The 20045-nt window shown below is 37.6% G+C and overlaps 1 protein-coding gene across 5 annotated transcripts in view; it reads left to right on the forward strand.

The window, feature by feature from the left end:
* The window catches only part of LOC102228705 (myosin-10-like), a 39399-nt gene extending 27786 nt beyond the window's left edge, over positions 1-11613 (forward strand). For 4 of the 5 annotated variants that reach the window (XM_023330781.1, XM_023330784.1, XM_023330782.1 and 1 more), the window contains 14 exons: positions 27-131; positions 247-399; positions 951-1199; positions 1295-1408; positions 1795-1893; positions 1981-2193; positions 2504-2665; positions 2749-2877; positions 3975-4063; positions 4145-4268; positions 4352-4560; positions 6327-6435; positions 6831-7003; positions 8487-11613. In XM_023330781.1, coding sequence (XP_023186549.1) covers positions 27-131; positions 247-399; positions 951-1199; positions 1295-1408; positions 1795-1893; positions 1981-2193; positions 2504-2665; positions 2749-2877; positions 3975-4063; positions 4145-4268; positions 4352-4560; positions 6327-6435; positions 6831-7003; positions 8487-8676 — 2118 coding nt within the window. In that variant the 3' untranslated portion in view covers positions 8677-11613. Of the gene's footprint in view, positions 1-26; positions 132-246; positions 400-950; positions 1200-1294; positions 1409-1794; positions 1894-1980; positions 2194-2503; positions 2666-2748; positions 2878-3974; positions 4064-4144; positions 4269-4351; positions 4561-6326; positions 6436-6830; positions 7004-7192; positions 7234-8486 lie in introns of all 5 variants that reach the window. The other variant, XM_023330785.1, reaches the window with a different exon arrangement.
* Positions 11614-20045: the final 8432 nt, after the last annotated feature.

A 20045-nucleotide genomic window follows, 5' to 3' on the forward strand; every position in this document is an offset into this window, starting at 1 on the left:
TTAAAAGCCAACCGTGTCTTTTTCAGTGTGAGATCGAAGGCTTGTCCGGCAATTTATCTTCCTCTGACTCCAAATCTCTCCGGCTCGCTAAAGAAGTCTCCAGTCTGGAGAGTCAGCTGCATGATGTAAAGGTAAAGATCGTTTCACAGATACTTTTAGAGTAGAAATCTATTTTTAATTGCCAGAGATATACATTATTTTGAAGTGAAAAAGTTCTCACTTATATTGTGTTCAACTTTTCTTCAGGAGTTGCTCCAAGATGAGACCCGTCAGAAGATGGCTCTGGCCTCCAGGGTGCGAGCTCTGGAGGAGGAGAAGAACGGACTGATGGAAAGACTGGAGGAAGAAGAAGAAAGAGCCAAAGAGTTGAGCCGTCAGATACAAACACACAGCCAGCAGGTAAAACAGTCGCTCACACAGGCTTTGATAAAATGTCACACTGCAAAAATACAAAATCTTACCAACTATTTTTGGTGTTGTTTCTAGTGCAAATAACTTAGGATACTTGAAATAACACAAAACCAACTTAATGGTAATTTTTCAGAAGGATATATGAGCTTGTTTATAGTCAATAGTCCCTTAATACTGCTGAGAAAATTCTAGTTCATTGGCAGATTATTTCACTTATAATATGGGAAAAAAAATTGTTATAAGTGAAATAATCTGCCAGTGGATGTACCGTAGATTTTGTTTTTATTCGCATTGCAAATACCAATTCCTATTAAAATCAAATTGTTTGTCAAAACCTTCTGATGTATAGTAAAGCGTTTTCATCTTTGAGGCTCAAAAAATGTCATTTTGTGTCAGAAAAATGCTATAAAATTACTGGCATGGTTTGAAAAGTAATAGAAGAACAGATTTGATTTATTTAGAAAGGTTTTTATTTTTCTGGTTTGCTCTTTACACGATCTGTTACATTTGTTGTGCTGATCTCTACGTTTGTTGTGCAGCTTGCAGAGCTCCGTAAGCAGTCTGAGGAGGTGAGCACTGCCGTGGAAGCTGGAGAGGAGACGCGCAGGAAGCTCCAGAGAGAGCTGGACAGCGCCTTCCAAAAGGAGCGACAGAAGGAGGAGGAGAAGGAGCGAGTTGAGAGGCAGAGGGAGCGTCTGAGGGAGGAACTGGAGGACATGACCATCGCCCTGCAGAGAGAGAGGCAGAACTGTACAGCCCTTGAGAAAAGGCAGAAGAAATTTGACCAGGTGAGTGAAATGACACAGGCTTCAAAATGTAAACAAAGGTCATATTTATTTGACGTATTGCCATGTCAGTAACCTTGCTTCCATTCCCCCATTAGTGCCTGGCAGAGGAGAAAGGAGTGAGCGCTCGTCTTGCAGAAGAGAGGGACAGAGCAGAAGCAGACAGCCGGGAGAAGGAAACGAAATGTCTCTTCCTGTCTCGATCCCTGCAGGTAAACTAGTTCATAGAAACCACAAAGTTCTCTGTGTTTTTATGATTTTAAGTGATAAAACAAGACAAAATACGACCTAATTATGAACTAGAAGAGCAATGACACATTGTTTCCAATTTTTTCTTTTGAAAATATAAATCTGAAAACTTTGATGAGCATTTTTATTAAGCTCCCTTAAATAAAATCTAATGCAACAAGTTACCTTCAGGAGTCACAGTAAATAAAGTCAATATTTGTGTAATATATTCTCAATATCAAGAACATTAGAGAACAAACAGCATCATTAAGACAAAAAAAACAACCTAAAACCACAAATACTTTTGCAAAAAGCGGTATTTTTGTAATGTGTGATTCTATTGGTTGTTGCTCTGGTTTTCCACATGTAGGAAGTGCAGGACCAGCGAGACGAGCTGGAGAGAGCCAATAAGCAGCTCCGTCTGGAAATGGAGCAACTCGTTAACCAGCAGGATGACGTCGGCAAAAATGTAGGAATCCACCGCATGTTCACTTTGTTCAGGGTTTCTATCAGTATCGCTCTCAGTGACTTACGGAGCTTTTTTACCTGGCTGTAGGTTCACGAACTGGAGCGCAGCAAGAGGAGTTTGGAAACAGAAGTTCAGAACCTACGCACTCAGACACAGGAGCTGGAGGAGGAGCTGAGCGAGGCGGAGAACTTGAGACTGAGGCTGGAGGTCAACCTGCAGGCACTCAAGGCTCAGTTTGAAAGAGAGATAAGCAACAACGAGGAGAAGGGAGAAGAGAAGAGGAGAGCGCTCAGCAAGCAGGTATGGAGGAGGAGGGAGGAGAGCTCTGGCATGGCATTTTATCCCTGTATTCATTTTCTCTAGCTTTTAAAGCTTTTAAAGCTCGTCTTAAAACCCATCTATTTTATTTGGCTTTCAACTCTAGCGGGATCTAGTTTTAAATTGTATGTTTTTGTTTTTAAACTGTAAGTTTTTATTTTATGTTTTTTTTATTGTTATGTTGTGTTTTGATGTACAGCACTTTGTATCAGCTGTGGTTGTTTTAAAGTGCTTTATAAATAAAGTTGGTATGGTATGGTATGGTATGGTATGGTAACTTTTCTGAAACCAGGTGAAAGAGCTGGAGATCCACTTGGAAGAGGAGCGGACCCAGCGCTCGCAGGCCGTTGCGGCCAAGAAGCAGCTTGAGGCGGAGCTGCAAGAAGCTGAGGCGCAACTAGAGGCAGCCAGCCGTGGCAAAGAGGATTCTGTCAAGCAGCTTCGAAGACTGCAGGTGGAAATCCATCCATACGCTAATCAAAACCTCTGTACAAGTCAACATACGTGAGTCTAAATCGGCATTTTTGTTCAACTCAGGGGCAAATGAAGGAGATTCTTCGCGAGCTAGATGAGACCAAGTTATCCAAAGATGAAGTGATTGCACAGTCGAAAGATGGCGAGAAGAAAATACAAACACTGGAAGCAGAAGTGCTGCATCTCACAGAGGTACGTTGATTTGTTTCAGAGAATAAAATATGGACGTCATAGACGATTCTTTAGCTTTTTAAAGAGCTTTGAGACCGAAACAAAACAAAAAAATCTGTGAGAGAACTTCAGGAAGCCTTTAGGAAACAAATAAGCAACACAACTTCAAAAGGTTTCACAAACATCTGGCTGTATGTAAGCAAAGTGAGGCATGACTCTAAATTTATGCAGAATGCTAAATCTTGAAGTCTATATTCTCTGTTTCAGGGTTCAGACGTTCACTTGAAATCCTTGAAAACGTTTAAATTTCCATCAGGCATTTTCAACATTTGGAAAATACTTGATTTGTGAGTAAAGTCTTTGAAAGTGCCTGATACTCAAACTGAAGATTTTTGTAGTAAAGTGCAATAAAACATCTGACTGAAAAGCCTAAATTTGGAAAACTTTAGTTACAGTTCAAACCAGATATTTTCATACAACTAATAAAAAGACAAACACATCTGTCTTTTTTAAATCTTCAGACATGGATTAACTCCATGTTAATCTGAAGATAAATCAGATAATTATTTTTTGTTTTATGTCAATTAGAATTACCAAAATAATATATATTTACTAAATGCTAGAAAACTTTGCAAAAATATTTGTTTTTTGATACTTTCTTTGATTCTTTTGAACAGGAAGGTCATTTACCTTAACGGGATTAGTTTGGATTGTTTCAGTGCAATGAATATTTATTATTCCTAATGGATCAATGGCTTATTGATCCTGTATACTTGAAATAAAGGTTGGCTTATATTTAATATAAAAAGCAATGTTATTGAAATTGGGGGATTTTTTTGTTAAATTAGTATTTTATTCACAAACCAGTCAGGTGTGTGAGAGACATTTCAAAACATAAAGTTTAGTTATATTTTATTTGACCTTGTCCCTGCTGTACAGTGTGGAATACTATCACAAGACGCTATTATTAACAGTAAACGATAAAATATTGTTTTCATCTCCAAAGTGTGATGCTGCAAAAGTTTTACGTCTTACCTTGAGAAGCGCTTTTATTTCACTGTGGGGAAACATAAGTCCTGATGTTTGGATTTCATGTTTGCACCCTGGTGTTTGTGCAGGAGCTGGCTGTATCGGACAGACAGAGGAGGCAGGCGCAGCAGGAGAGAGATGAGATGTCAGAGGAGATGGTCTCCAGCAGCTCTGGAAAGTTAGTAGTTCACATTTTTTACATCCTGTCCATTCAGTTCTGCCTTATTCTTGGTTGTCCTGAGATTTTCTGTTCTTCCAGGAACGTTCTGTTTGACGAAAAGAGGAGGTTAGAGGTCCGAGTCACCCAACTGGAGGAGGATCTGGAGGAAGAACAGACGAACGCTGAACTGCTGATAGAAAGGCAAAGGAAGACGGCTCTGCAGGTGTGATGAACGAACTCAGATTCCTAAATCTCTCTAGCAGCGTCTTCAAACTCGCCCTAATGGCCGCTCTGCTCCGGCTGCAGGTGGAGACGCTGACTGTACAGCTGCAGGGGGAGAGGACTCTGGCCCAGAAGGCCGAGTCGTCCCGAGAGCAGCTCGAGAAGCAGAACAAGGAGCTGAGGGCCCGACTGGAGGAGCTGGAGGGAGCAGTGAGGGGCAAACACAAGCTCAGCGTCGCCGCCCTGGAGGCTAAGATTGAGACCATGGAGGAGCAGCTGGAACAAGAGAGACAGTGAGGAAAACAAATACATATTTTACAGGAATAAATATGTGTTTAATACAGTTAAACACACATTTAACTGGAATAATGGATTTAACTGGGTAAATAAAAAGAGGGAAATACATTTTAATGTTGTTACTTTAAATAACTGTGGAAATATATACCTGAAAACAGAGGAGGAATTTATCCCATGTTAGAACATATTTATATAAAATCACAAATGGAATAATTACTGGTTTGAAATAGTTTAAGACAATAGTTCCTTCATATTGATTTTAAAAAGTACTAGTTCCACTGGCAGAATTTTCTTCACTTAACAAAACATTTTTCTCATGTTTTAAGTAAAGAAATCTGCAAGTTGAACTTAACGGAATTACTGACTTAAAACAAGCTCCTATATCTTACTGAAATCTCACTTGTAAGTTAGTTTTGTCATATTTCAAGTGTGCTCAGATATTTTTACTAGAAATTAGACAAAAATAGTTGGTAAGATTTTGTGCTTTTGTGCAGCTAAGGTCATTTTCTAATCAGGCTTCGGTCACTTCCGCTTTTTGAAACGTGTCTCACTAAGAGAGGGGAGACATAACATCATATTTTGAAAAAAATAATAATAGTATTTCCTCCTCAACAAGTGTTTTCATTGCTTTCATTCATGTATAGGCACCTCCTGTGTTGAGTTAGGAACCCCTCTTACAGCTAATAGAGAGACCAGACTCTTAGCTGTCATGCACACTGAGCTCATGCTGAGTGATTCACTGTCTGAGAGCTAGCGTCAGCTTTACAAATTATGTTTCTACAAACTGTGCTGTGGTAGAGATAGGAGGCATTTCACTGGCTCCAACCACAAAATGTTATAGGAGGAGACTAAGTACCATCCTATGCCCAAAGGGGTTGGCTCAAAGATTTAACAGCGAGGGTTACAATAATTGTTCCACAGATAATTTTTTAAAGAGGACCTCTTATACAAAACTCACATTTTAAACATTTTTATGCTTCCATTTTGGTGTCAACTGCTTCTAAAAACAGACCAAGTACGTTAAAAAAACACCTGGCCATTTTTTGGCAATATGTTCATCTTTTTTGGTGTCTGAAAAATGAGCCGTTTCCAAAACGTCACAAATCAGCATGACCTGCCCCTGTTACTTAGCAACCAAAGCTGAGCATCTGCAGGTGGTTTTTCTGCTGTATGTGCTGCACAATAGCTGCTGGGGGAAAAAAAACAAGTGTTTTGCTGCTGACTTACCATCCAGAAACCACTTGCTGCATTCTTGTTGGTTGTGCAGGAGGCTCTACTTCTACTTTTCAAAGATGTACAGTGGTATAATTTTGCGTCTGTTTGCAGCCATTTTCATGAAATGGCTCCTACATGATCCATGAGCCATGACCAGCAGCAGCTTATTTGAATTTAAAGTGACAAGAAAACAGCTCATTCTGAAAGAACTGACCAGAAATATCAGTATTAAAGTTTTGTGTAAAACCATGTTTTTTTAAAGCCCAGAGACCTATGCTAACCTAGATAGTAGGATAATAGATTGCCTTTAAAAAAATTATTCCAAACAATATTTTTCCCCAAAATGCAATAAAGGATGAATTTAACTTTTCTTAGCTAAACTTTTACATTTTCTGTCAATGAAAACATAATCTAAAAATACACAATAACATGCACCAAATTAGCAACCTTCAGGTTTTGTCCAGCTTTAGAAGGCAGAACTTTATCACGACAGTTGTGCATAATCTTAAATTAATTAAATTATTCACAACATTTCCAAATCCCACAGGGAGAGAGCCATTGCCAACAAACTGACGCGGAAGACAGAGAAGAAGCTGAAGGAGGCGATGATGCAAGCAGATGACGAGAGGAGACACGCAGACCAGTACAGAGAGCAGGTGAGCAGTTAGAGAGATGCAGAACTTCAGATGATGACTATCTCTGGCTTACTGAGGTCGTCTCAGCACACTGATGAACAAAGAGAGAAAAATCCTCCCCAAATAGAGACGACTTATCCGTCTCAGTCCAAGCTAATCCTAATTCCGTCCTGGCATCTGTTTGGTCTTTGTGGAGTGAGACTTCTGTCCTCCCGCTGGAAGCTAAGTCCCTCATCCACAGCAGAAACACACACTCTCCTCCCAAAACATCATCAGGCAGTAATCCGCCAGGTTTAATCAGATTTCTGATCCCAATCAGTCCTGTTCTTCCCAGACTAATCTCCTGCTTCTGGGTAAAAAATAAAACTTTTCGTCTCATTTTCACCTCAACCTCTGAACCCGACCTTCTGCTGCAGCTGGATAAGTCGATGGTTCGCCTGAAGCAGCTGAAGCGGCAGCTGGAGGAGGTGGAGGAGGAAAACTCCCGCTCCAACGCTCAGAAGAGGAAGCTGCAGAGGGAGCTGGAGGAGCTCACCGACAGCAGCCAAACGATGACGCGGGAGATCTCCTCGCTCCGCACCCAGCTCAGGTGAGCAGCATCATGCATCTTTTGTTTTCACCTAACCTGACCATCATTTTTTGTTGTTGTGTTTTTTTTTTTCTTTCTTTAACACCCTGTTAACTCCATATGATTTGTTTTGCTTTACTCTTTTGTTGCATCCATTTGCGTCCACCTAACACTGACACATTACCCATCTGTCTGCGTCCCAACACTCAGCGTCCCCGACTGGAAAGCAGAGAACTAGGTCAATGTGTGTGGTACGTTTTGAGAATCTGTGTGTTTGTCTCTGTGTCGACATCTGAAGGCCTCGAAGGGGCAGTGTGTTGGATTTAGGCAGGTTCATGTCTTCAGAAGGACAAAGACGTCTTGAAATCCAACACACTGCTCTGCCTGTGTCCGCCTCATCAACTGTTTGTTTGTAGCGCATTGCAAAAATATTCACACCTGTTGAATCCGTCTTTCAAAGATTTTCCTTGAACTTTGGCTGATTTCTTCTAATTATCTTCAGTGTGTGCGTAAAAGTAAAATGAACAAAAGAGAGACAGAAGACGAAAAGTCACACTTGAAAAACATATTTGGGCTCCAACTAACAATTATCAATTATTCTTAATTGGTTACAAAAAATTGGCACCTTTACAGATTTTTTATTTAACCATTTAAGTTTTATTTTAAACAACATCAGAAAAACAAATAATTATTTTTCTTAAATAATAAAATAAACATTGTTGCACCTAAAGTTCAACAGCATCACATTCCTTCAGTGAAGGCTTCATCGTTTGTAGCAAAGAATGAATCTGCAACTAAAAAAACTTTTAACATCAACAATTGAGCCCTTTCTGCTTGACTTATCTGTGGATTGTTTTTAGAGTAACTGCTTGATTAATTATTGGATAACAAATGTTGGATAAAAGGAGATTTTTCTTTTTACCGAATTTGAGCCAGGAGAAGCTAAAACTAGGAGGAGACCTGCGTAGAACATATTCACAGACAAAGGTTTTTTTTTAATCTTAAAAATAAAATGTACACATTTTTCTGCATTTTTGTCTTAATTTCTTCTCTTTGAGTGAGTTGTTCTTTCAAAAAATTGTCTTTCTTTGAGTTCATATACTCGAGTTAACAATTATTCAATCACTAAATTAGCAGACGATTATTTAAGTAATTGATTCATCATGATTAAGCTAATCATTTCAGACCTAATTTAAAATCATTCTCTGTCTAGTTGTTCTGTATGTTTGTGCTGATGCAGTTCTTACCTTAAATTTATTGGGGGTTTTTATGTCCTAAGGATTACTTCATTGCTCAGGTCAACACTTTAACAAACAAACATGGCTCTGAAATGATCAAAAACACACACAAAAATAAAAAACAGCCAAAGTCCAAAGAAAAATAACTACTAGTTCAGAAAGGCCTTCTTCACAGCTCTGATTATTATGTAACTGATAATTATTTTTTTTATTATTTCAGCTGGCTAAATGCAGGGCTTGTTGTGAGCGTCTCCCTTGTCTTCCAGGCGTGCTCCTTTGCCGCTGTCGATGCGAGGGCGCAGAGCGCTGGTGGACGACCTCTCGCTGGAGAACTCCGACTCGGAGGAGCTCCCCGCCTCCCCGACCCCGACCTCCGGACTCCCACAGAGCCTGACTCCGTCCTCGGAGCAAAGCCTGGACCCGCCTCCACCGTACAGCGTCAACAACACGGAGTGACGCTCGCAGTGACTCAGACGCAGCCTCGAACACTCAGGGGTGGAGGAGCGACACGCACATAACAGCTCTAGTTTTAAATCAAAGTCATACAGGATGGGTGTAAGTGGTGCTATAACTATGTGCCGATGCTTCTTCTTTCTCAGCTAATTCAGCAAAAATAGATTTTTTTTAATGTATGATAACACAGAGGAGCAATTTCTAACCATGAAACTAAAAACCTCCTGATTTTAAATGGAAAATAAGTTATTATTTGCTAATTTCATGACAGTTTCAGGACACCGAGAGCAGACTTAATTGACGTGTTCACGTCTTTTCCATGAGTAGATGTTTCCAAGCCATGTGGGGTTTGACTGTATGGATCTGACTTGAAGTTCTGCTCAGGCTGAAAATGACAATCTAGCACGACGCAAAATAGCCAATAAGAACGAGATAAACCACGTTTAAATTATAACAAGAGCAATATTTATCTAAATAATCTGTAAGACGGTGGGATGCATCAGTTTTCCTGTCATCAGGCATGACTTGGTGATTCTTCTTAGATTAGAAAGTGTTTGTTGTTGGATGTGGCGGAGGCCCGGGGTAGTTTCTTTAACTTAAGTCTTAACATATTGCTTCTATAATTTAAATCCAACATGAATTTATGCTGCTTGGGGCTCAGTCTTGTGTGAGTCTGATTATTTCTGCGCCTGCAGGATGTGCATGGGAGATTTATCACTGCTGTTGAAAGAGAGAAAAAAAAGAGAAAAACGAAAACCCTGTGGAGAATCCTGTTATTTCATCTTTTTATTTATCTGAAGCGGCACATCAGCTTTCTTCTCTTACGCTGATAAAGACACTGCTTTTTTTTTTTTTGTATGTCTGATTTGACTGCACTGATGATGAGCTGTGTAAACAAAGCTTTTGTGTTTAACCAAACGGCGGGCGTATGGATGAGAAAAGGGACTTCAATTTGTAGTAAACATAGAGTAGTAGTAGAACAAAGCAGAGGGAGGGCGGGACGGGTTGGGTCGACCGTAGACTTTTCATATGCTTGTAGTGTTAGGTTTAAAGAAAACGACGACGGTGGCACTGACAGATGAATTTTTATTAAGATGTTTTTTTACTTTACCTACGGAGATCAAGATTATCTGTGTGGGTCAAACCGAACACACTCTGCTGTGAAACCTGGTTTGAAACACGCGTCTCTTCAGATTGTTTCCAAGTATTTGTTTTAACTAAATGAGGGGGTTTTTTGCACTTGTTTGCCTGATAGAAACTGGTTCAGCCTAAAAAAGCTAGATGGCATATTCCCCTTTAAGCATATTTACATTTTCATGGTAAATAACGATATCTGGGTCAATTTGCCCCCCATTTTGCTCCTCATCTGTTGATATTAAACACCTTTCTACAGTCTGTTGCCTTACAGATTTCTTCTTATTTTTGCTTTTTGTCACACTTAAATATTGCAGATCATTAAACTAAGATTTATATCAAATGAACTTGGTGCTAATTAAAACACCACAAGTTATTAAAACTAACCTGGATCTACATAAAAAAGAAATAATAAAACCTTTAGAACATCGCCAACGCAACAAAATGCTTGGATCCAATATTTATATTTCACACCATGCATTTATGCAGACCATAGAGATCATATATTGAACCAGCTGGATGGTCTTAAAGTCCTATTAAAACTTCATAAAAATGTGCAAGATCATTGCAGTTGTATTGTAATTAAATATTTTCTTGAAATCTTGCAGCTGTATCCCACTTGTTGAGTCATATGCAAGTGTGACGACAAAGAGAAAGTCAAGAAATCACTTAAAAATAACCATAGCGCAATAACAGAAAGCGTGCTAAAAAAAATGCCAAAAAGCATCTGAACATAACCATCAGTTTATTTATCTCAGTAGTTAGGTTTTGATGAATTACGTGGAGAAAAAAAATATGATAAAAACGTTTAGCTGTTACATACGATTAAAAAAGTATTTTCTTTTAATTTTAATTTTCTTTTAACCGATTTCTCAGTCCAAAAATGGAAAAGCATGTGGAATGGTGAAGGGGCAAATTGACCTGTACCCCAGAGGTAGCAGCATAAAATAAAAACATAAACCCATTTGCCTATAACTCAGTTGTAAATCAATATCTAGAAAAAGAACCGCAGGCTGAAATTTGCCATTTAAAACTCGATATCCTCTATATCTGGTCAAAAACTAAACTGAAGAACAAAAACCTGTAAACTTACTTCCAGGTTGTGAATCAAATGGGTTTCTTGTCCGGTTTGGAAAGACTCTTCCTAATTATTAGAACAATAAAATAAAGTATTTATTTTCTGCTTAACTCAACTGGAACCAATGAAAACTAAAGATTGTGTTGCTTTGAATGTTTAGTCTTTGTCAGTTTTAATGAAAAATGTTTACCACTGAGAAATCTCAAGGCCTCTGCAGTAGTTTTTTTTTTCTTCTGTTTACATTAATTCAGCAGCTGCATGTTAGTCCATATTTTCCCCTGTTTCACAGCAACAGGTATAGTGGAAATAAAAATGTGTCACAGCAACTTTAATTTCTCTTTTCTAAAAGTGTAGGTCTTTACTTTAGTGATATGCAAGCTGTTGTTTTTGTGTAAAAGTTGCACTTTACAGACCACAAGTTGGAATAAAAATCAGGCATGAAGCCAAACAAGCTGAGATCACGTGTCACAGTGATGCAATCTGTCTGAAAGTGGCGACTTTGATCAAACAGGTTCAAAACGCTAAAATGAGACGAGTCCTGGTCACCTGTAGCAAGAAATGAGGCCGGAGCTCTTCTGAGGTGTTTTTTATTATTTTTATTTTTTTTCTGAGTGTTTGTTTATGGCTACTGTGGAACTTGAAGCATTTTGGAAATATGTTTTTATTGTTTTAGCCTCTTTTTGTTAATGATATTGTAATTATTAAACATCTGACTGGGGTTAACTTTATTATATGTGATTGTTTTTGGTTTTTGTGTGTGTGCGTGAACATGCAAACTCCCGGGAGAAAGAAGAATTTGAACCCAGGGCTTTCCTGTTGCCACTCTGCAAACAGGAAATCAATTAGAGCCTGTCTTACAGCAGGAAGTAGGGTAAAAGTCTCAATATAAAGAAATATAAAAACAGGTAAGAAACAAATGTGATCAGTCCAGAATTTGTTCCAAAAACGATTTTAAGGCTTTAGGACCACTGATATAAACATTATCCACAAGAGAAAACCTTCCCAGAAGTGGTCGATCGACCAAAATTACTCCAAAAGCGCATTAATGATGTTTCATCCAGGAGTTCACTAACGTACCCAGAACATCTAAAGCACTGCAGGTCTGTTTTACATCACAAAGAGTTATTTTTCGTTCATCTGGTGAATTGTCTGTTTAGAAAAATGTCCTGCTGACAGACAAACATGGTGGTGAGGCGTTTTGCTCTTCAGGACAACTTCCTGTAATTAATGGAAACATTAATTTGTCTCTGGAAAATGTTTTGGCATCAGTTTGGGTTTTTTTTATCTGAAGTGCATAAAGCAGGAAAATGATCTGATGCTCACCAGTAATTCCTCTCTGAACAACTAAATTAAGCAAGGCAGCTGCTTTGAAGTGGCCTAGTCAAAGTCTGGAGTCATTTCCAATTGAAATATTGTGGCATCCCCATGAATGGAGGTAGTTATCTCAGTTGTTGCTGCCAAGGAAGACACAACCATATATTATTAGGTTTATGAGGCCCCAAAAATTCACATTGGGTCTAATTAGTTTGGATTTCACTTTTCCCTTAATAAAGTCATAATTTAAAAAAATAATAATTTCGATTACTTTTTCTGTTTTTTCTAAAACCTTTACTGTAAGTCTAAGATAAAAAGTTTTAAATCTGCATCTTTTTGTTGGCTTCTATTCTTACATTTCACATTAAGACAGTGATGTGAGCCTGATTTTATTAGTCATATGCTGACATTTTAGTTGTTTATTAAGGCAAACAGTACAAATATCAACTAATTAAGAGTTGTTACTGTTTACGTTTTACAGCCACACCGTTAAGAAATGCCCGACCTAGAATAAATAATACAATTAGAGTTTTTTGGAAAAGTAGAAACAAATCCTTTGCATTGTTTTCATTCATTTTACTTTTTATTGTCAGAAACTAAAAAGGTCCAAAGCATGCAGAGACAGAACAATATAACATAATACAACCCACTGAGTAAACTAATCATATATCCTTCAAAACAATGAAATGTTTCTTAAACTTAATCTCAAAATACTCACAGAAAACTAAAGCAAAAGAATGAATAATAAGCCTTTAACTGGTACAAAACCATTCATGGCATTTCACAGTGAAATGACAAAATAGAGCAAATAAAAATCTGAAAAGTGTGGCGTGCACTTATATGCAGCTCAGAGCTACACTGGAAAACTTTAGATCAAAGCATATTCATGTATTTGCATGGTCTAGTCAAAGTTCAGAACCAAATCTAATAGAGAACAGTGAAAATCTGTGGCACGTTCACATTTTCTTTCCATCTAATCTACCCGAGCTGGAGCTACGTTGAACACAACGAATCACATAATGTCTCATGAAAACAGATTTGTAGTTCTAATATGACAAAATGAATACTTTTACAAAGCGCTTCTTATCCTGTTGATTAAGAAAAACAGAATAAAAACATCTTCACTTATCCATGTAATCCAGGTTTTATGGTCTCCAACATATTGTTTAGTTAGAAAGCAACTTAAAGGTGACCTTAACAGGCTATGGCTACAAAACATGTCAACATTTTTTGCAAAAAGTTCATTTTAGATCATGAGATTTTACTCTGGTCAATATGAGTCAATTACTCCCTCCAGTTTTTCACAAACCTGTAAAATGAACACAAAATCAACACATCCCCACATTTCTTTCAAATTTTTACTGCAAATTTCCCTCAAAATTGGCCAAAAATATTGGTTTTAAGTGACTGCTGCCTCAGTTGACGTCAAGTCATAGTCCGTGAAAGTCACTTTTAACATCATACATTAGCGCAAATATAAAAATTCCTTACAAATATTTCTAAATTGGCGCCATAAAATATGTGATTTTGATTGCTAAAAAACCCCACAAAGAATCACAAAATCCTGAATGGACTGATCGGTGTGAAAAGACGTTCAATATTATTTAATTTTAGGAAATACTTATTGAATTCTGAAGCAAACACCTATTTACAGTATTGACATTTTAACAATTTAATGGGTTTTATCAGTATATTCTGGCACAGCCAGCCCTTTAAGAACATTCAGATTTTTGATTTTATACATAAGTATGTAACCGTAATTTGCTTACTATTTATTATAATTCAATTTAATGAACTTAATATATTTAATTGGATAAACTTAATTTGATTACTTGTAACAAATAAAAAAAATTAAGTTGGATTACCTGAGTTTTTTCCAGTGTGGGGTTGCTAGGTAACGGTACAGTGCCCATCGATTGTGACTCAAGAGGTTTTTGAAACGGCTCATTTTCCAGGCACTAAAAAAAACTTCAACTTTTTCCTGAAAACTGGTTGGGTTGTTTTCCTTGAAGCACTTGAGCTTTTTGTAGAGTCAGTAAAAAGTTTAAAAACATGCAGAAATGTTCACGTTTAAATATGTACGTCAGCATAATGAACGTGTGGATTCAGCAGTAAAGGAGCTGCCTGTCCTTCAGGATGTCAGGAAACAGCCAGTCGTCCTCATGAGGAGGCGTCGGTACGGGACGTCGCTCCTGCTGAGGAGGAGGAACGGGGAAAGACTGAGCCACGCCTTCAAACGATGTGACGTTCAGGTCGTTTCCCAGCATGCAGCAGCTCCCCTCCAGGTGAGTCTGCAGCTCAGCGACGCTGTAGGTGGAGGTAGTCGCTTTGTATTCACTTTGTCTCGGTTGACGGGAGTTTCCCGGGTTACGCTGGACGTAATCGGCGGTTCCTCCTCGATCTTCTTCACAGCTGTAGCCAAAGTGGCGTTCGGGCTCCACTTCATCGGGCTGCATGTTCTCCTGTAACCCGGTAAAGTTACCAGATAGAATAATGTCTTCCACCCGGCGTGGACAGATGGTTTCAAAGTAGGACTCTACATCCATGTGGCCCACTGAGTCCGTGAAGAGCTCGGCTATGTCACGGATGGTTTCTTGTTCTGTGTTGGTTGAGAGATCCGTCAACAACTGAGCTGAGAAATCACAGGAGTCAAGAGACAGCGGAGAAAGCTCCGGGGAGAAAGGAGGAGAATCGTCCTCGTTTTGGGTGAGAACAACAAAATTTGGGTGTTGGTTGTCGTCAGGGAGGTTGTTCATTGGATTCATTTGGTTTTGATAATTGGGATATTCAGACTGAAGGAGCTCTGCCTCCTGAAAAACCTCTGAGAAGTCAGCAGATTTGTTTCTTTTTTCATTGGTTTGTCTCGTTTTGTTTTGGTTGTTGGTGGATTTCTTTTGTTTGTCATCCAGCTCCTTTGGTTTCCTGGCTTCAGAAGCGTCGCTCCTCGACCTTGAGATGCCTTTTGCATCTGTTTGACCTCCGTTCTGATCAGGATCCAGCATAGACTCGCTCTGGGACATGGAGCCCTGCGGCTCTGGAGGCTCCTGTATGTCCTTAACGTAAAGGGCCGACGCCAGACGATGGTTCGCTGCTTCTATATCTGCAAATTTCCTGTTGAGAGACAAATAACTATCAGAGAACAAAATCATTTTCTTTTTACCAGGCAGATCTTAAAGGGGCAACATTATGTAAAATGAACTTTTTGAGCTTTACATCCTGTTGTAATGCTATACCCTCATCAAGGAGTGTTGCTTTGATTCTTTCATGCATGTTTGAGAAATCCCTGAATCTCCATGGCAACCATTCAGCTGCGCAAAACACCTGGTTGGACCTAGCCCCGCCTTAAAGCGTAGCTCCTTCTTCTGGAGCTGCAGTTTCCAAGTTTCCGAGCTACAGCCTCACAGAGCATCCCTTCCCCTCCAACTCCCCCACTCAGCTCCTTCAGACTAGCCACCAGCAATTAGCAAACCCCTTTTGGAACTGCACATCAGCTGAGCTCATTGTAGCAGCTACTTCTCAGTGCAACGCTGGTAAAAACGTCGTTAAAGGATTAATAGAGGAACATTGTTATTATGACGATGTCTCAGAAAGAGCGGACGTTTTTAAAGAGACAGAGGCCCAGTTTCAAGGCGTTAAATTACAAAGTCAGCTTTCTTTTAAGTCATACTATATATATATATATATATATATATATATATATATATACCGCATTTTATTAACAACTGACGGTGACACAGTTGCTATGGAAAACACATAATACTGCCCCTTTAAAAAAGCAGATCAGCCTCCATCGCTGCCACCCTGTTTGTTGTTTTCTTGTTGTGTTACATCAGTGTAAATGTCTTTTATTTTAGGTTTGTCTATTTACTTTTGATTGTTCTGGATCTTGAGCTGATTTTGTCTTGTCAGTTAATAATTGTAAAATCCAAAATAAAGTATTTATAAAATAAAAGCAGATCAGGACCTCTGCTTTGGTTGCTTGCATACCTTTGAGTTAAAATTTTGCAGTAACCTCTGATAATATTAGCTTGGCACAGGAAACTGCAACTTTTACAATCCAAAGAGAACCGCTATTTAATTTATATTTTGAGGATTTAAAAACAAAGAAAAACAAAATATTTGCAAAATGAGCATGGACACCTTTTCTTCTCCAGGATGGTAAAATTTGTGGACAACTATCTAAAAAAAAAGTTTCCAACCTAATTACAAAAAAAACCCATCTAAAAATGCTACTTCTACTTATAGTGACATTATTTTGTGGAAATTTAAAGAAATTGTTCATTGAAAAGATGCTAAAATCAAAACCAGCTAAAACAGAATTTGCTCGTTTATTGCATTGACGTACCTCTGGATCATGTTGTGCAGGAAGCGGCGGTGGTTGACCTGCCGCTTGGACGGACGGCTCTTCCGGGGCTTTTGAAGAGTCCGCATCATGTGACCTGCTGCTGAAGTCACAAAGGTGAAGAGGTCACGACCCCACGGGACGCCTCGCTCCAAACCGGGCTCAAGACTCACAGAGAAGGACGGTCGCATGGCTGGAGAAAGCAAATAGTTTTGAACTTTGTTCTTTTCATTAAAATGTATTAAGTGACTTTATTTACATACGTCAACAAAAACCGTTTTCTCTGCAAAACTTTAACTAAAAGGTTGAAGAGCGTCAAACATTTTCTCCCAACATCATTCTGATCATAAATTTGTTACTGTATTTGTGTTATTTAATGATGCATAAAAAAGTATTTAAACATTGACAACCAAATGCCTCTCAGAAGCAGCGTCTCTCTTTTCAGGAAGCAAAAAGCTTTTTATGTATGTATTCAGATACATAAACATATTTAAATAAAACATGTTGTACTTCAAATATTCATGAACATAAATTCTTTAAAATGCCAAAGAATTTTTATTTGACCCTTAAATAATGCGGTTAATGTTTTCCCATTTCTGCTCTCTTGCGTCTTATTTTTAATTGCACTGCTTCATCGTCGCTTTGTGTAAAAATGACAGAAATTTTCTGGTGTCAAACATTTATGTACAAAATTACCAGAAAAAATAAAACAATCTAATTTCACTCAAAAACATTCCTGCCTTTCTCTGTTCCTGTGATACTATTTTCCTTATTTTATATCACATTAAAAATTAAAAATAGGCAAGAGGATCGATATTTATAATTTACTGGTGTGTTTATTGCTATTTTAATTCCTATGTAACAAATGCTAAAATAAGAATATTTAATCTTAATTAGTAGATAATCTGTCAATTTAAATACAGTCTTGAGAAATGAGGTTAGAAGAGGCAGAACATAAAATAATTAATGGTTTATAACGTGAAATATTTTGACACTTTGTCCAAAAATAAACCACTTGAAAGTACTTTTAAAAGATTATCATAATCAAATTAGAAACTAGATAGATAGATAGATAGATAGATAGATAGATAGATAGATAGATAGATAGATAGATAGATAGATAGATAGATAGATAGATAGATAGATAGATAGATAGATAGATAGATAGATAGATAGATAGATAGATAGATGCTTTTATTTGTTTTTATGTAAAATCTACATTTAATGCCCACAACTGGATAACAGAACAAAACCAGATTTATACAAATATTATATTTTAGATTTTTTTTTAGTTTGGAAATATTCTTATGTTTTTTTTTTATTTCCTCAAATATTATTATGCCCAAAAAATAAACTGTATCCATTATTTTGCTGCAAAAGTTCCTGTTTTTTATTTTACTTCCATGCTGTTGGACTGAAGGCAAACATGAAACCTTGGACTGTAAAGATTGCAGATTCCTGTCCTAACTTATGTCTTATAATTTAGTAATAATAATAATTATTATAAATGTCTCTTACCGTTTAGCCTGAATGCTGCTGCATGTGTTGGCAAGTATCTGCAAGCTGCACTGAAGGAAGACGAGGTGCACCTCTCCAGAGATAGGTGGGGTGTGTGTGTGTGTGGGGTGTGTGTGTGTGTGTGTGTGTGTGTGTGCAGTTATTGTAGCTTCAGATTAAGTCAAGAGTCATCAGCGCTGATTGCAGACGCACACACCCCCTTTGCTCCGCCTGGTTTCCACGTTCACAAATTGACGGAGGCGATGAGAGGCTCCGAGGCGAAAGCAGCAATTATGTGAAAAGTCAACCGCTGCTTGTGCAGGAAGTGTGTGGGCTCAGCGTCGTCTTCATTGTGAGCTGCGATAAAAAGCGGCCCGTTAAAGACCGAGAAACACAAACACAGCAGCGATGGCTGCTAACGAGGCTTTAATTGGTTGGTTTGAACTCTGACCCCTTGTTATCACATTCTCAGGTGGAAGAGATCAGATGGTTGCTACTCGCTTTAATTGACCTTTTCATTTCAATACACCTTCCGAGTGGAGGTTTTTACATATCTATGGCAGCAGGTGGGTGTCTGTTTAATCACAAAGGAAACGCTAAAACTTAACATTTTATCTTCATTTACTATCAGTTCTCTCCAGTTTTAGTTTTTAAATTAACAATGTGAGGTTCCATTAAAAAAAAAAAACAATATTGTGAATCATCCTGGGTTTTTAATGAAGATTTTTTTGTTGTTTTTATTTTTGTAAATATTTATTTATTGCAAAAACATTTAATCCATCTTTGTTTATTTTTTCCTTTTAAATTTTCAGTTCTCATTGTATTTGGTGGAGATATTTTCTCACAAGCTGTAATTCTGTCAATACCCATGAAACGGAGGGGGGGGAAAAAATCAACTTTCAAGTTTCTTTCTTAGTCTAAAAGTCTGGAAAAGTCTGGAATTTAATATTTTCCAAGTCTCAATAAGTACAAGCAAAATTGAATATTTAAATCTTTCTGTGTTAATTATTTATCTAAAGGAAGCATTTTTTTAAGGAACAGACTTTTTAGATTGACTTTTAACCTCTTAGCCTTTATTTTTGATCTGTCAATCAGAACTTGTTTTTGTCCAACTCACTGATCCAACAAATAATCAAAAATCAGAAACGCCTATTTCACTGCTGCTTTGTTATCTAGGTCCATTTAGTTTTATTTTTAAACTGGATCAAAGGTTCTTGAAGAGGGTTTAGTTTTCTCGAGTTTTGTGAAATTAAGATGTTATTGAAATCATCTTACTAATTTTACTGGTAATTATTATTATTGTTGATATGACATGAACAAAGTTTGTCAAAAAATGAATGAAATATTTCTTTGCCTCCCTGTTGATTCAGCATGAAACTATAGTTTCATTATTGAAAGCAAGAAAACAACGCAGTGGATGTTTTGTATTTACATATTGATCATGTAAAAAAAAAATCTATGAAATCTTTCAAAATGTAAACTCTTTTCTTTAGCTATTGTATCTATTATAAATTAAATTTAAAAAGAAAAAGGGCTTTACCCTTTTCTGTTCAACATTGTCTACTGGATTGATTTAAAGTAGTTAATTTAATTCTGCAATGTTTATTTTCTAATGGAAGTTATTTTATTTTTTCTGAGAAAGCAACAATAGCAAGTCACTGACTTCAAATTGATGTAATGTAAAAATATCTCAACAAACCATTACACAAACAAACACCATGAAGTTGTACAACGTAACTCTGGTTTTCTGACAACTTTGCACAAAACATAAAAACAAAAAAGACCTGATGAGGTTAAAATATTATAAACAAGATCCTCCTGCTTCGCAAAGTGTCTTCACCAGTTTCATACCAAAAAAAAAATACATTTTTATTTCTTTCTTTAATAAACTGACGGTTTTGTGAATCTTTGTGTGTTTCATCTCAGAAGAGGGAGCCGCTGCTGTGGAGCCGCGTCTATTTATAGGAACAACACATGTGCTTCTGACCAGAACGCTGCAGAGTGAAC

The sequence above is a fragment of the Xiphophorus maculatus genome, chromosome 3 (genome assembly GCF_002775205.1).
Source record: "Xiphophorus maculatus strain JP 163 A chromosome 3, X_maculatus-5.0-male, whole genome shotgun sequence".
Classification (NCBI taxonomy): domain Eukaryota; kingdom Metazoa; phylum Chordata; class Actinopteri; order Cyprinodontiformes; family Poeciliidae; genus Xiphophorus; species Xiphophorus maculatus.